The 17,425-nt window shown below is 41.4% G+C and overlaps 1 protein-coding gene across 1 annotated transcript in view; it reads right to left on the bottom strand.

Moving 5' to 3' along the window:
- LOC142032284 (PDZ and LIM domain protein 5-like) overlaps positions 1-17,425 on the bottom strand; it is a 50,399-nt gene that overhangs the window by 15,851 nt on the left and 17,123 nt on the right. The window contains exons 7-8 of the mRNA XM_075030776.1: positions 15,653-15,837; positions 418-592 (exon numbers count right to left, since the gene is read on the bottom strand). Of these exons, the coding sequence (XP_074886877.1) occupies positions 418-592; positions 15,653-15,837 (360 nt within the window). The remainder of the gene's footprint in view (positions 1-417; positions 593-15,652; positions 15,838-17,425) is intronic.

The following is a 17,425-nucleotide window of genomic DNA, read 5'->3' as shown; positions in this document are numbered from 1 at the left end:
CCAACACCCCCAGGTCCTTTTCTGCTGGGCAGCTTTCCAGCCACTCTTGCGTGGGGTTGTCGTAACCCAAGTGCAGGACCCAGCACTGAACCTTGTTGAACCTCATACAACTGGCCTCAGCCCATCGATCCAGCCTGTCCAGATCCCTCTGGAGAGCCTTTCTGCCCTCAAGCAGATCACCACTCCCACCCAACTTGGTGTTGTCTGCAACCTTACTGAGGATGCAGTACTCGATCCCCTCGTCCAGATCATTGATGAAGATATTAAACAGAACTGGCCCCAATACTGAGCCCTGGGGAACACCACTTGTGACCGGCCGCCAACTGGATTTAACTCCGTTCACGACCACTCTTGGGGCCTGGCCATCCAGACAGTTTTTTACCCAGCAAAGAGTATACCCAGCGAATAGATACAAACCTAATGACTTGATTACAGTGCGCACACATGGGAGTACGCTTTCCTGCTGGAATATGCTCTGCCCTCTGAACCAACGTGTCTTGCTCATTTAGCTGAGGTGCTGTCGCAAATTTTTCACTCGGGGCAGTTGTTCCAGGTGGTTTAATACTGTTTGATGTCCATCCGCTGGCAGGAGCTGGGGAAAGAGTGCCAAAAGCATTTAGAAGACCATCTTTCCATACCAAGTAAATTATCCTGAAATACAAGCAACCAGCAATATTGACCTAACATCTTTGTACAGTGTATGCCAGCCTACTTAAAGGAACAAGTTAGAAAGCACTTATTTTCCCCTCCTCCCCCACCGAGTCAGTCCTACCTACTTTATGAAATGTCTGTGAAATAACACAGATTGGTTTTGGCTAACTTGTAGAAGTAGTGGACAAATTTTAACATACTAAAGAAGTTGGGCGAAAGAATATACAACCTGTGAAGGCATTATTTTGCTTTAGATACAAAAGCTGAAGCCAAGAATATCAGTGTATGAACAGACAGGAGAATATGACATACCTACTCAAAACATTTTACAGTGAGTGCAATAGATCATATGTTATTACTAACAGATTAAACAAGAACACATATTCAATACAACATGTACAGGAACTTAAAATATAGTATTGCATAAGGAAAACATATTTCTAAATCAAATTTAAACACTGGTCTAGATCACTAGATACTGCCAATCTGAAGCACTCCAAAGTCCACATTTGCGTCCTCTTTATAAAAGTTATGACACAAATAAAAACCTGATGTTTTCAGAAATGTATCCATCCACACACCATTTGTGCTTAGGTTTTTAGAGTTGTAGAATAGACATAAGCTTTTACGGTGTATGAAAAATGCATTTACAAAAATGAAAGGCACAGATGATACTGTTACTAAGGGTAATGAAGAAACAAACAGTCTTCCGCTTTTCTTTCTCCTCTATTGATATATGCACCTTGGTAACGTACAAGCTACAGCAACGTGAGTTTATGGGAGCAGTTATTCCTGTCAAGTGGAGAATTCTTTTTCTTTTTCAAGTACGCTAAAAAAACCCCCACACTTCCATAGCCTTTTGTTTGTAACCACGGGCAAGAGAAACCATGAGTGTTTACTCAGTGTCCTTGTCTTAGTGCAGCCGTACTAAATCTTGTAAATCAGAAAGCGAAATTAAGATCTGAGTGAAAACTCACAGAGAAACAACCAAGTAATGACAGACATCGGACAGCGCAGGATGATGCTTCTGTTGCAATGATGCAGCTCTCCAGCACAAGGTCAGGGTATCGGTACGTAGCTTTGCAAAAAGACTAGTTTGTGGAACTATTAATCTTTGTGCTAGTCTTCCTCTTTCATATCATCTTCCAGGGAAAAGATGAAAAATTGTTTATTATCTGCCTTAATGTAATGCTGATCAGCCTCCGCCCTACAGAAAAGCTGCAAATACCTTTCAGGTAAAACATTGCATTCCCTGGTCAAATGGAAGTAGCATACTAATTCACAGAGAAGATAAATTTAAACAACAATGAATACACAGAAAATTCAACAGAAATTCCAATCCCTTGCTATTTACAGAAGTAAGATAGCCACACACTACACAATTTAATCAAAACAATCCAGTGAACTTTAGTTAACAAAACCCCCCACTACTCATGTATTTGTAGGCTAAGGCAACACAGCTGGAAGAAAAATCCTTTTTAACACCACTACTTTTGTACTATAATTATGACTGGTATTAAATCCACTCATATGGGCTCAATACCTACTTTTGCTTACTCTTTCTCTGTATGAAGCAGCAATATAGTCATACACGTTTTTTTGTCTAACTGTTTTTCTCAAATCAAATTCTCTCAAATCAGGTTATTTCAAGACTGACATATTTTTGGATCCTTTTCAGTATCTGGAGTAGCAAAAAGTATACCAGTTCACTAGGGGGGGGTTTGTTGTTGTTGGTTTTTTTAAATACAAGACTATTGATTATATTGAATGTATAATTAATTAATTTGCAATATTTTGAAAAAAAATGACATCTTGATTCTAGAAACATTCAGCATTCCTGAGTAGAAAGTATTTAGAAGCACTTGATCTTGAACAAGTCACTCTGCCACTGTAGTTCATTTTAGGTTATAAATGTCTGCTAAACTGAAAACATAGGAACAGATAAAAATGGAAAAAGGGGCAGTAAGTCTTTGAAGACATGAACAAAAGTGGGTTTGATTAATAGCACTTTCCTCCTCTGTCACCACACATGGCTTTCTAATTTTCAGGTCCCATTTCATGAGAAGACAAAAATACACACTAAAACCAAGTCTGTTTGAAGACTGCTTTTGCCATAAATCAAATTGCAGTGCAGCTTCTAGTATATTGCTAATTTCTGTTTGAGTTCTCTGCTGAATCCCAAAGCCCATTCAGACACATCAGCTAGCTCTTGTTTGCACTGCATAGTTTTAAAAAGTCCTGCCTGATTAAAGAGGGAAAAAAAAAATTACAAACATCACAATTATTCCTTTTCTTTGGTCTCATTACAGCTTTCATTAATGCTGTTCTTATGAATGATGCTTTTCTGAACACTACCCAACTCTGAAGTTACTACTGGTGAGGAGTAGAATTTGTCTACATGAACTTTCTCTACAGAGTTGATATACAGATCAGTCATTTCCGAGTTATTCAAAGCACTAAAAAACGAAGATAAGGAGATAGTCCATCCGTTTGGGAAATAACTTCAGTCTACTAATGACCCTACGTTAAAACAAAAACTCTCTTTTAAGCAAACCGTAATATAAACCACACAAATTAGTACTGTGTTAAGCAAGAGCTGCGGCCTAAACAAAAACAAGCTGGGCATTTAGCATTGAGGACCACTGAAGGCAAATGGACCCACTCCACTTCCACTGAAATCGGTGAACTCAAGTTCAACGCCCAGACCTTCAGCAGACGCAGGACTCCCAGGGGATCACAGCCACAATGCAAACAGAATAATGGGAATAACAAATAAGCCCTAAGCCTTCGGATACTTCTATATTTCCCAGAATATTTTTAGATACTGCACAAAAACTAAGTTCTAAAAGGCTTTTCGACTGTCATTTGTAAATTTATGTCACTATTTGGTCTACTATGATGGGAACAATATCTAATTGATCACTGCAGATGCCATAAGCAGCTAAGAACTGAGACAGAAAAGGTTGCCTTCTGCTCAAAAATCCTTCAAAAGCAAGACCTTAAAGCATTTTATTAAATGCTCTCTTCTTCCATCTCTTGAGGTCACTGTAAAGCCAGGAAGCTCCCTGCCCATGCTTACAGTTTGTCCCCACAGCATTCTCTCACAGGGTATTTTTCTCTTAGCTGGTATTCACTTTAAGACTTTGTTGGTCTTGCACAGCATTATTCCCCTCTATTCCTGTTCTGAAGTGGACTCAAGTTTCTTTCAGTTCAGATTTTTCATCCTAAAAACAAAAGGAGTCAGTCTGCTTCTACTGCCTTTAGATCCATACTCTTGTTAAAGTAAATACACCAGTAAAGTATAGTAATAGCCATTTCACCACATTTATTATACTGGTTTCCTTGTAAACCTTCTGCACTTGTTCTGCTAGATTTTTTTTCCACCATAGATCATTCTCCCTTTCTTACCGCTTGATTTGCCTCAGTCTTATCTTCCTCATTCTCATCTGAACACCAGCGGGAGGACAGCTTTTATTGCCCACTTGTGTCTTTCCATAGGCCACAAACATGCCTTTAACACTCCAGTAATTTTACCAAAGGTTCATTACATCCACTGCAACCCACGGAGCATTTTTTTTTTGGTGGTGGTGGCATTTTTGTTTCTTTGGTTCAGTTTTTTATTAAAACAAACAAATAAACCACAAAAAAAAACCCCCCAAAACCAAACACTATTAGTTCCCTACTTAAAATCTGTATGAATTCTCAGTACTTTTTTCCAACAACATTCCATCTCTTGTAGCTACAGAATTTCAAATATTAGGTCTGTTTTCTTGTTTAGAATGAACATTGAGGTTTCCCAACTGTCCCTTCTACTTAAACAGCAAGTTTAACACTCCTGTACTGGACAAGATGTTTTTAGATGTTTTTTCTGCAAGCAGAGAGGAAGGGGACACTCTCAGAGTTCACGCATTCTCCTCTTCTTTCTCTTCCCTATTCAACTGGAAACCCTTCAGACTGAAACACAACCACATGATTTAAAGAAAAACATCAGGCCTGGAAAACTTGTGCAGGTGTTTTTTCTTGCAATGAGAAGCTTTTACCAGGGCACACCAGTAATAACAAGGTGGGTACAAATTATTACACTCAATCTAAGCAAAGGCATCTCAACTCTTGGCAATCATTCTGAGTGCTCCTGTGGTTTGTGCTTTATACTTTGCTTTTTACATTTTACATATATGATTTTGGATCCCATCAGCAGCTCTGTTCTCTGAGAGTGCTGGAGAGGTGCATGCACATTTTTAATTGCAAACAATGACCGCGTGGGGATGGGAAAGGAAACGTCTCCAGCTTCCTCACGACACAATCTCACCACATATTTTCTGGGCACCACCTTTGTTCTTGAAATGGGACAGAGTGAAGCAACTTTTGTGGATGCTTTGAAGAATTATATATTATAATAAGTAAATACAATAAATAAATAAAAGAAATAATTTATAAGAATTACACACCCCATCAGGAGCTATTTTACCCTGAATACCAGAGAGGTTTGGGTTCTCCACAAGTCATGAAAAGGTCTCAGTGGCCAAATTTTGGAGTTTTGCAGGCTTCACTTCACCTTCGCTCTCTTTAATTAAACCCTCTGAAGCGCTGTTGATTTGCACTTGTGTATTGTCATAGCTGGCTTTGCTAAAACAGAAAACACTCTGTACCTGACTATTAACTTTCTACTTTATTAGGTTTACCCTCAGTGTTTGCTTTCATTAAACTCCTTGGTATGGCTAGTTTAATATTTAACAAAGTTTTAGGCAAGGTAAAGAACTGGCTTTTTTTCTTTTTCAAAAATCCCAGTGTGACTTTGCCCTCGTTAGTCTAACAATAGGCTGTTCCATCACTGAGCAGATGGATAACTGCAAACACTAGCGAAAGGTTTGGAAGACAAAGGGAGAAAGGCGGATACGCGGCGGTGCCAAAGTCACTTTGACAGAGGTTCTTCGGTGCATAGCAACAATACAACAGCCTGAACTGTTTAACGCTCACTTAAACACAACATCAGACTTCATGTAATATCTATAAATAACAATGCTACTTTAAGCAGTGGGAGTGCCAGAACTTCATTTTAAAGTGTTCTAGCTCAGTGATTTATACGCTGCTATCAAACTACTGTATTATAAATGGAAAATATAAAGCTGCATACATCCAATTTTTCTGACTTTTCTTAATATATCTGTACAATAAGAAATCTTCCTGTTCCTTCCCTCCAAACCAAACAGATGGCCGGATGAAGCAACGTGTCTGAAAAGCTCGGCTGTCAGCTCGTTACATTAGCCGTATATAACACCCCATCCACTCCCAGGCCTGCGTGAAATCACACAAGTTCAATGAAGAAAGCTACAGGACAAGCAAAAGGGGAGGAAAAAAATGAAAAACCACAAAAAAAAAAATCCGAACAAACAACCCGCCAAACCCCTGTGTTCAGCAGTTCTCCTTTTGTTTCCTATGGAGTCTTGGAAGTGCAGTCAGAGCTAAACCCCCACCACTGATTAAAGGCAGAACAGGAAGGATTAAACCATTATCATGTCTTTAAATGACAGCAAAGGCTGGTATGCACCCCGTGGAAAATCACAACAGGTGCCACCCCAGCCCAATTTCAACAACCCCTGAAACTCGAGGGCTAGTTCCTGCGCTAGCAACCAGTCTTTCAACCAGAAAGGCTCTGGCTAAATTAGCTGTAAAGCATCTTAATTAAAATGAGCATGGTGGGTTTGGCTTACTTAGCCTATCTCCTTGTGATTTGTTACATCACACACCATCACAAATTTGGCACAACTGGCATCGCTTTTACCGAAAACATGCCTGGAGGAGAAAGGGAAAATGAAGACCTGGGTGATAGTGTTTCATTTCTCTAGAGTGATAGTTTAGAAACCCATTTGGTAGCTTTCTGCAGATAACAATTGCCTCCCTTGCTCCTGTTCTGACCTCGACAGCTTAACTATGCCTGTGTAGAGCATGACTGCCCAGTCTCACTCACATGCAGATTATCTGCCAGTTTTATGGAGCTGATATTTAATGTTCATTAGCGATAAGAATGCATTGACTTTTCATTTGTTGAACAAATATTAGGCATAATTCTTGGATGTCCTACACCTGTCCATCTGAAAAGGACACATCACTGCTCTGAGTCGGTGCTAGCAAATGAAGGGGAACTGATCTGGTCAGTCAGTCTATGACAACAGGCTAGTTGCTTTTTAACAAAACAAAGACGAGGAACATCTGATTTTGAAAGTCAGTGAATATTCCCACTCAATGGGTGTGAAATAATCACAGAGACAAATAATCTCTTCACCTCTGTTCAAATGACTGGAGAAAGAAGCACGCATCTATCTGATTTATGTATGCAATTAGTTAAGTGCACAGCTTGGTGCAATAGCACATGAATTTAGCAATACCAAATCACAGGAAAATTGTCAAAGGTCATATTTGTAACAGAAAGTTGAGTTTCTGTTTAGCAGATCCTGTAGTGAGGTACAGCAGGTCATTCTGCCTCCAACAAGTAGGTGGTACATTTCTGCATCATTACTATGATCTGCCCCCTCTTAAATACAAACATTCAAGTTTTAGAAACGTATTCATTTTTTTCACCATGTGTGCTGGAGTTACAATTTCATACTACCATCAAATTAAGGTTGACATTTATAAATTACTCTTGTTTCACAATGGGTTTTGCTTGGCTAAGTGACTTCACATTACTTAACTTGTAAGAATAAATTCTTGTGGTTTGCTGTCACATGACGATATAATAATTTAGATTAGATGAAAAATTAATAACAGTCCATACACCAGGATCAGGAAGCTTTTGTGTTTTGACCTGTCAATCATATCACTTTTATGGACAAGGCTTTCTGGTTTTATGAATGGTGACTGCATCGTGGAGGAGCAATATTTAACAACCCTTTTTAGTGAAAAATACTGGAACTGTTTATGTTTTGGGACTGCTTCTAGTAGAGGCCTTACCAACAATATACGGATTTGCCTTAACAACTTGTAGCATTGCTCCAGTTTCTTCCCAAAGTTCAGACCACGGCCCTCAATGGGCACATAGGTCCTTGAACTCCTAAAATACTCCTGCCTTTAACTTCCTGTTCTACAAAGGAAACAAATTGGGATGAGATGGCCCTAAAAACAACATTGCAGAACTTTATGAACAAGGTGATGCTGACACAATAGATTGGTTGCCTTTTCCATGCAAAAATATTCCCAAAGCCAATGGGGCATCAACTTAACTTACCCAGTAAGCATGGCCTGAAAGGTCAACAGAACTGAGATGGGGGCTGGGGTGATTACAAATGAAATACAGAAAAACAACAGGACAAGGACAGAAAGTGCCACAGTCCATCCCTTTGTGGATCTGGAGCAAAGCCTTACTTTTTCATTTTGCATTTTGCAACAGCACAATAAGTCTTGGTGTCTCCCTCCCTCTCCCCAGCTTCATACTGTTCGACCTCGTGGCCAAACTCCCCAGTCTGATATGGTCTGGATTTTTACCCCATATTTCTTAGCAAACCTCTACAGAATAAGTCACAAAGAAGGAGACAAAGACCCAAACTGTCAGTATGTGCAGGACAGGATGTCAAATCACACCTAGGAGCAGGCTTGTATTTTCTTCTGCTTTTAAAGTTCTGATATTATCAAGGGAATAGGAAATAGGAAAAAAAAAAGCACAAGACAGCACACTAAGGATAACTCCAGAGATGGTAAATGCAAGCCTACCAAACACATGAAAACAACTGTAAGGAAATAGCAGAATTTTTCTAACAACGTTGCCTGGGGAGCAATTTTCTATGCTTACAGTTCTCTTCCAAGTGCGTTCCCTCTGCTGAAGGGAGCATGTGCTTAACACATGTGCTGGCTTGGGATTAGGCAACTGACAGTTGTGGGTATTGCAGAATATGCTGACATTCCCAAGCAGCTCTACTGGAAGGGGATTATGTATCCCAGTGGTATCAGGCTGAGAGAGACCCTGGGAATAAGGAAATTGGCACATGTAGGTAACTGGTCACAAAACTGCAAGCTTTGGACACTTCTATTGCAAACCTACCCCATCCTGTCCTCGTACTCAGCTGACAAGCCCAGGAGGAATGAAGGTCACCGATTGCAATGAAACCCTCCTCTCTAAGCAGCAAACCAACTTTTCCGGCCTCCAGCTGTACCAGCTCACCACAGGACCCCCGCGATCCTGCGAGACCCCCATGAGTGAAGCAGGATGCTGCCTGCCCAGCTCCTGCACAGGAAGGCAGGGCACAGTGCTGGCAGCATCGTGCCTAGCACCAAGCCTCTCCGGTCCCCACTGCACTAGCAGCTTGCCCTCCAACAGCAGCGTTTTGAAGATGCTGGGAAAAAGGAGGCAACTTTGCGTGAGAAACGTAACATTGGAAGTCCTGACTGCTTGTGACCATCACAGATCTGCTGCGCTTTCCTTGAGAAAAGTTCATCTCCTGGCCAAACTCCAGTTTGTGTAACTGCATTTACTGGGTAATTATACCTTCTTAAATTGTCCCAGCAGTTTCAATTTGCCACAGTGCTATTCACTTCCTTTCAAGGTGCCGTGGAGTGTTACAGTGTGCTGACAAGCAGCTGTTACGTTTCACCCAAGAAGTGACTGCATGGTGGTGGCGGGTGAAAGCTATTCCTGTGCATGCACTGTGTGCTTCCACACAGTACTGGGACTGGAAAATGCTTTGGGGTTCCTTGGGGGTGAGCGATGCTATGTAAGAATAGGGTAACAGCTATCAAATAGTAGAATAACTCACTGAGATGTAGCTAGGATGTTCTGAGTAATTTTTTTTTAAATTGAATATAATCTTGCAAAAAGCTTCTCCCTCTGGCGGGTGAACAGAACATCATAGCTCAACAGAAATTGAGAACTATTATAAATTCTAGCCTGTACACTTAACATACAGTAACAGCCACAATTTGGCTTATTTCAACAATTAAAAAAAATCAACAAAACAGGCAAGAGAGACTGATAGTAAATGCATAATTTGGAAACCACTGTCCAGGCAGATGCCACGGCTGTACTGTGTGCATGCCCCACCTGCCCTCCATCTTCAACTCCTTGTGCACCCATGTCCCAAAGATCAGACTTTTTTCATTTGTTTGACAAGCCAGGCTTTTATCCTGCTTATCCAGCTTCTTACCCATGCCTTAAAAGAAAGCATGAGGCAGCCATCCTTCATCTCCTCTACCAAACCACTGAGGAATCCTTCAATATCAGGATTTTATTCCAAAGGGGAATAAAACCTCTGTTACCTTCACAGTGGGTGACTACCCTAGTAGCATTTGTGGGTACCCCATGAGTGCCCCCCAACAGCAGATGGGCATAGTTCAGCTCCAAGAGTGCTATGACTGTGAGATCACTTGGAACACAATTGACTGCTGTGCAGAGAAACCCAGTGCCTGAAGCATCTCCAGGTTCGCTATCCCAGCCATTCATTTTAGACTATCTTTTTCCTTCACACCTTTTTCTTGCCAGGTCATGAAATAGAGATCAATAGAGCTCATAACTCAGTTGCAATGAAAACCTTCTGACACCTTTAGGCATCTCTGCACAATCTCAAAAGAAAAAAAAAAAAAAAGGAAAAAAAAGGGAAAAAAAAGGGGGAAGGGGGGGAAAGGGGGGAAAAAGGGGGGGAAAAAGGGGGGGGAAAGGGGGGGGAAGGGGGGGGAAAGGGGGGAAAAAGGGGGGGGAAGGGGGGGGAAGGGGGGGAAGGGGGGGAAGGGGGGGGAAAGGGGGGGGAAAAGGGGGGGAAAAGGGGGGGAAAAGGGGGGGAAAAAGGGGGGGAAAAAGGGGGGGAAAAAGGGGGGGAAAAAGGGGGGGAAAAAGGGGGGGGAAAAAGGGGGGGAAAAAGGGGGGGAAAAAGGGGGGGAAAAAGGGGGGAAAAAAGGGGGGAAAAAAGGGGGGAAAAAAGGGGGGAAAAAGGGGGGAAAAAGGGGGGAAAAAGGGGGGGAAAAAGGGGGGGAAAAAGGGGGGGAAAAAGGGGGGGAAAAAGGGGGGGAAAAAGGGGGGAAAAAGGGGGGGAAAAAGGGGGGGAAAAAGGGGGGGAAAAGGGGGGGAAAAAAGGGGGGGAAAAAAAAGGGGGGAAAAAAAAAGGGGGGAAAAAAAGGGGGGGAAAAAAAAGGGGGAAAAAAGGGGGGAAAAAAAAGGGGGGAAAAAAAAAAGGGGGGAAAAAAGGGGGAAAAAAGGGGGGGGAAAAAGGGGGGGAAAAAAAGGGGGGGAAAAAAAGGGGGGGAAAAAAGGGGGGGAAAAAAGGGGGGAAAAAAAGGGGGGGAAAAAAAAGGGGGCAAAAAAGGGGGGGCAAAAAAAGGGGGGGCAAAAAAGGGGGGGCAAAAAAGGGGGGGCAAAAGGGGGGGCAAAAGGGGGGGCAAAAGGGGGGGCAAAAGGGGGCAAAAGGGGGAAAAAGGGGGGAAAAAGGGGGGAAAAAGGGGGGAAAAAGGGGGGAAAAAGGTGGGGGGGAAAAGGTGGGGGGGGAAAAAGGTGGGGGAAAAAAAAGGTGGGGAAAAAAAAGGTGGGGAAAAAAAAAAGGTGGGGAAAAAAAAAAGGTGGGGAAAAAAAAAGGTGGGGAAAAAAAAGGTGGGGAAAAAAAAGGTGGGGAAAAAAAAAAGGTGGGGAAAAAAAAAGGTGGGGAAAAAAAAGGTGGGGAAAAAAAAGGTGGGGAAAAAAAAAGGTGGGGAAAAAAAAAGGTGGGGAAAAAAAAAGGTGGGGAAAAAAAAAGGTGGGGAAAAAAAAGGTGGGGAAAAAAAAAGGTGGGGAAAAAGGTGGGGAAAAAGGTGGGGAAAAAGGTGGGAAAAAGGTGGGGAAAAAGGTGGGGAAAAAGGTGGGGAAAAAAAAAGGTGGGGAAAAAGGTGGGGAAAAAGGTGGGGAAAAAGGTGGGGAAAAAGGTGGGGAAAAAGGTGGGGAAAAAGGTGGGGAAAAAGGGGGGAAAAAGGGGGGAAAAGGGGGGAAAAAGGGGGGGAAAAAGGTGGGGAAAAAGGGGGGGAAAAAGGGGGGAAAAAGGGGGGGAAAAAGGGGGGGAAAAAGGGGGGGAAAAAGGGGGGGAAAAAGGGGGGGAAAAAGGGGGGGAAAAGGGGGGGAAAAAGGGGGGGGAAAAAGGGGGGAAAAAGGGGGGGAAAAGGGGGGGAAAAAGGGGGGGGAAAAAGGGGGAAAAGGGGGGAAAAGGGGGGGAAAAAGGGGGGGAAAAGGGGGGAAAAGGGGGGAAAAGGGGGAAAGGGGGGGAAAAGGGGGGAAAAAGGGGGGAAGAAAGGGGAAAGGGAAGGGAAAAAGGGGGGGAAAAAGGGGGGGAAAAGGGGGGAAAAAGGGGGGGAAAAGGGGGGGAAAAGGTGGGGAAAAGGGGGGAAAGTGGGGGAAAAAGGGGGGAAAAGGGGGGGAAAAAGGGGGGGAAAAAGGGGGGGAAAAAAGGGGGGAAAAAGGGGGGGAAAAGGGGGGGAAAAGGGGGGGAAAAAGGGGGGGAAAAAGGGGGGGAAAAGGGGGGGAAAAAGGGGGGAAAAAGGGGGGAAAAAGGGGGGGAAAAAGGGGGGGAAAAAGGGGGGAAAAAGGGGGGGAAAAGGGGGGGAAAAAGGGGGGAAAAACCCAGGAAAGAAACCCAAACCAAAACCTAACTTGAAAACCAAAAAAAGAAACCGTGTAATTTTTAATAAAAAAAAAAAAAAAAACTGTGGCCTATCCTAGAAAGAGAGATTCCAGCTAATAAAGAAGATCCTGCCTGACCAAACGACTGATCTGTGTAGTCAGACATCTTAATAAATAAAATCACTGGTAATATTCATGCCACACCATCAAACAGCAGATTACAGCTGCCCCAGACTCAAACAAAATCCTGCGACATGCCTGCTTTGCTATGGAAACAACTTGGTATTACATACAATGTTCATTAGAAGGGTGAGTGCTATTAGAGCTGCAAAACTATACCCCAAATAAGTTCCTGCTATTAATAGCATACTCATATACACATTTACATAAGATTATGTCTTCCTTCTAATTATTTCCTAAGCTAGACTTCAACTTTGAAATCAAGGGGGTTTTGTTTGTTTAAAATTCTGTCAGGCCTACAACCCACGAAGCCAAATTTTGTTTGGCCTGTGAAGCACTGGCTATTTTACTTTAAAGAAAACTTCATGCTCACAGACTGCAAACAAACAGCACAATTAACGACTGAACGCCAAACATGCACTGAGACAGTTAGAGTCTTTCTTCTTCTTCAGCATGTGGCTAATTTTATCAAAAGACTCAAGTATTGAAACAGTTTTACCTGTCAGACTGCTGGTTTCAGCCTTACTGAATAAGCTCAGGTACAGCAAAACCTTGGATATTTTTATTTGTGTAGAATATAGGCCTGAGAAAAAACAAATGCTGACCCCGTTTCTCCTGTAACCATGCTTAGGTCTTTCCCATCTGCTAGTTTTGCATTACCAACTTGAATGACGTGGGCAATGCATGGCATATAAAACCAGAGGAGAGCCTAGGGCAGGTTTACAGGGCAGACCTACAGTGGAACCTGTCAGATAACCTCTCGACAATCCTCCAGAACCTTGGCAACTGTTGGAATTTCAATCAAATCACGAAACACTTCCTTTCAACTCAGAAATTGGGCTAGCAGGTGTGCTAGGTACGTTACTTCTTCACTCATTTGCAGACCCTGCTGTAAGATGAAGGTGCCTTCAGGCTGATGAAGTCAGATAATGTAGAAGATGAACAAAATCCAAGAGCATTCTGACATCTCCAAATAGTCCATTCTTCCTCACCATTTCAGCAAGCATCTCCATGTAGTGGGGACAAGCGCAGACCAGCTTCCCGTGGCAGCGCGTGACTCCTCACACTCCTAATGTGAGATGCACACGCTAACCAAAGCTCCTCCAGCACCTGGGACATCATACCTTCTCCTGCCCTTGTTAATTCCCAGGCAGCTGCTATTTACACTGCGGTGTTTTCCTCCCTGCACTTTCCCATTTTAGGAAACTTCTGAGTTTTCAATGCCTCCTTCCCCTACAGTTTTTATTTCTGTGCCCCCCACCCCACTCCCCAGTATTTCTGGAGGAGGTAATGACTTTGCTTCTTTGGAAGTTAAGCAGTGCATCTCAGGACCCTACAGCAAGGCAGCACAGAGCTGGAATCCTCATGACCACTGCCTTCCACCAGCTTCTTCAGCACTATGAATTCCATAACGTTTTGTTAAGCTATTCTGGAATATAACAACCAAAAATTCTCTGGCTGGCTTTCCCCTTTCCCCCTCACCTACCTACTTAATACCTTTAACGTGGAAAAAAAAAAAAAAGAGGGGAGATTTTCACATTATTCAAGAGAATGGGCACAGATTTTTCAGAGAAGTATGGAACTGTAATTTAATTCATCCTTCTAAATCTTTCTCCTTCATGTGTCCATCATTTAAAAAAAAAAAATAAATAAAAGTCCATTTCAAACATCAGACTTGTATTAATACTAAAGCATGCTAGTAGGATTTAGCAGTGAAACACCTACAAACATACTGAAAATGGGTGTGGTACTACTAAAACCCCAAGCTGACAGGTGGTTTCTGGGCAAGTGAAATAAGTTTATCACTTGGTGAGACAGAAAGAGAGTTACGTCAAACATGGAGCACAATCAGTCACTTACAAAAATGCAGGATTATGATATTCCCACAAACATTTGCCTGAAGTACACATGCTACCAAAAATGTAACTTTAAAAAGAGTTGGGTTTTTTTTTCCCCCTCTAATGATAGCTAACTCAAAGAAGTAAAACAATGCTAGAATTAAACTGATCTAAATTTAAGTAAATCTTTACCTTATTCCTTAAGAATATATTCAATATTTGACAGGGAAGTGTAGAAATGACTGTGTATTGCCATCTTGAGGTTTGCTAGCAGAACTGCACGTCCCAAACAAAATAAATATACTTATTACCAGGCACAACAGTAATTTAGCCAGATGTGCCAAAGCCATTATAAAACACACAGCATTAACACCAAATGTTTTATCTTTATTTTTATGCCAGGGCCTTTTCCGGACTGGATATACATTTAAAGAGGGAAAACCCTTAACAGTAGAACTAAAAAAAAAGCTACTTAGCATCTTGGAACCTGTCAGAAAGAAAATAAAAAATATTCATCTCATTCTTACAAGAAAAATCTTCAGTTAAAGCTTAATTAGTAATACAGATTTCCCAGGTTCTTTGAAATTACTACTCAAGTTTAGTTCAACACCAAAGACTGATTCAGTTTAAGAAACAAGTTACGTTAAAAGATTACTCCAAATTACTGCATGTAATATTATGAAAATATAGGTACACAGTTACACATGTTGCATGTCTTAATACAGATATCGTTGTAGCATAGGAGCATTCATAAAGGTAATGGCATGCTTTCCAGACATAAGACATTTTGGTGCAGGTTTAAAGCGTAAGAGAATCACTAAGCTACTACCTTTGAATTTAGGTATGTAAATTGTCCTTGCAAGAACCCACCTTTAAACAAATCTCCATATCACAAACCTATGCAATACTCTGGCACCCTGCTCCAATAAAACCTACAAATGTCAAATACATAACCACTCTAATGTTTTAGCCTTCTTTTTTTCCTTTTTTTTTTCTTTTAAATTAACACCTACTTCAGAAAAGATCACTTGGAAAACACGTCTGTTAATATTCCCACCCCTGAAACAGCATGGCATATGCTTTGTTGAATTTACAGTCACATGGGAACCACCAAGTTGAAACTGTGAGGTACGTTTATACATTTGATTAGTATATATGCTTTTAATAGAGGTCAGAGACATCTGATTTTGCTTGTTTATGAAACCAATTACATCTATGAGGCTATTTACAAAGGGCTACCGGTTTACTAAAACTGCTAGATCTGTTTTTTCTTCTCCTCTTTTCTAAACATGCTGGCCTGTACTCAAAACACACAAACAGCCATTTGAAGGCTGCTGTTTTTACACCCACGGTGAAGTATGTATTCCTGAGCTACCCAAAGGTCTTCAAGCGACCAAGAAAAAGCCTCACTGAAAGTTACCTGCTTGGTTTGCAGGCTGCCAGCCTGAGTACTTGGCAGCACCCGGGGGTCCCGTTGGCTTGAGGGCTGCAGCAGATGTGGTGCTGGCGGGAGCAGGTCTCGCATCCACGTCTTCTTGGCGGGTGGGCACGCTCCTCGCCGAGGTGGCCGTAAAAGCAGCGGGCTGGGTAGCCTCCAGAGAATCACTGTTCAGAAATGAGGGAGGAAAAAATAAAATGCATTTCTTGCTAGAACAAGAGAATTTGTGAAATGGAGATGTGGAGTGACATTCCTGCACCTTGGGGCAACAGAGCGGCACCCACTACTCTATCATCACCTATGCTGCGGTGATCACCCCAGGACAAGGCTGTGAAAGTTATATTTTCAAGCTGTTTTTTTAAGAACTGGACACTTGAGTAATTTCTGCCCAAAGTCAATACAGACAACTAAATCACTTCACAATTTCCACTTAAAATAATTAAGCATTGGCATGATACAGACTAAAGCAGAACCCTTACTGTAAATTTGGTAACCTCCCAGACTTTTTCAATACTTTTTTTTATCCTTGGAGAGTAGGCAAATAGTCATATAGTCAGATTACACTTGTAGATCTTAATAAAAGTCATCAATCTAAAAGTGACTGAATTAAATGCAATTTTCTTCTATGGGCCATGGCTGCCCCAAATGATTAAGTATTTTAAAAGAGCTATAAGTTTCTTTATTCATTAACAACATGCGCAATATTTTATATTGCCTCTTTAGACCAGTTTACAGCTGCTTTTATATTTTCAGGGTTAGCAGAACTCTTTTAGCTATTTAAAAACACACGTGATGAAAACTGCACTTAATCACAATTCACGTAGAGTGTAAGTAGTCAGTAATTACATTGCCAGCAAGAAAATTTTTCATTTCTCATTTCTCATTTCCAGAGGCTGTTCAAAAATAAGAAAGTTAACATAACAAATTTTTAAGGCAGTGTAACGGTATTCATATAATGGATATTTGCCTTCAGGAAACTGAAAACAAATATTTTCATTAAAAACCTTCAAAGTAGAGGAGTAATTGCTAGTGAAGGTCATTTGCAAACTAAGAGGATCACAAAAACAGGAAATGAACTCAACAACGTTGCGAAATACAGCCAAAACAATTCCAAATACATATTTTGTGCAGTCTGGAAACCCATCAGTTAACATGTTAGAAGCCTTGTATTCTTTCCTCTATTGAAGAAAAACAAATTTACAGCACATGTGCATCGTGCATATTTCACTGGGGTCATTCACAGAATTATAAATTGTGCCAAGTTCATAAAGTAAAAATCCTTGAGCTATTTTTACTTTACAAGTATTGCACACGCACAATATTGCCTTGCCCATGCGACATGCAAGAACTTGAACATATCATGAGGCTAAAACACAAGTTCATAACCTTGATTTTTTTGTCTCTAGATTTACAGGGTTAATAATTGATGTATTTAGAATCTTTTCCTGGGTAAGGGATAAAAAATGATTCCCAGTTTAGAGAATATAACTGAATGCTCAGTTTAATGAGTAACAGCTATTACATTTGTAGGCTTTTGATAACAGCAGTAGCTGTGCCGAACTGACACTCTGATGGATTTGCTATACGCAGCATGCACAAGCCCAGTGAAGCACAGAGTGAGACCTTGCATTCTGTTACGTTCAAAAGTTAAAAGATATTTAAAGACATTTGTATAGCACAAATGGAGGCATTTAAGGTACATATTAGACTTAGGATACAAGTCTCTTTAACAACAGATTTTGAGGCAGTGGACAT

This window comes from Buteo buteo, chromosome 1 (genome assembly GCF_964188355.1).
Source record: "Buteo buteo chromosome 1, bButBut1.hap1.1, whole genome shotgun sequence".
Taxonomy (NCBI): domain Eukaryota; kingdom Metazoa; phylum Chordata; class Aves; order Accipitriformes; family Accipitridae; genus Buteo; species Buteo buteo.
Note: the sequence above shows the minus strand (reverse complement) of the source record. Positions and strands in the feature narration are given on the sequence as shown.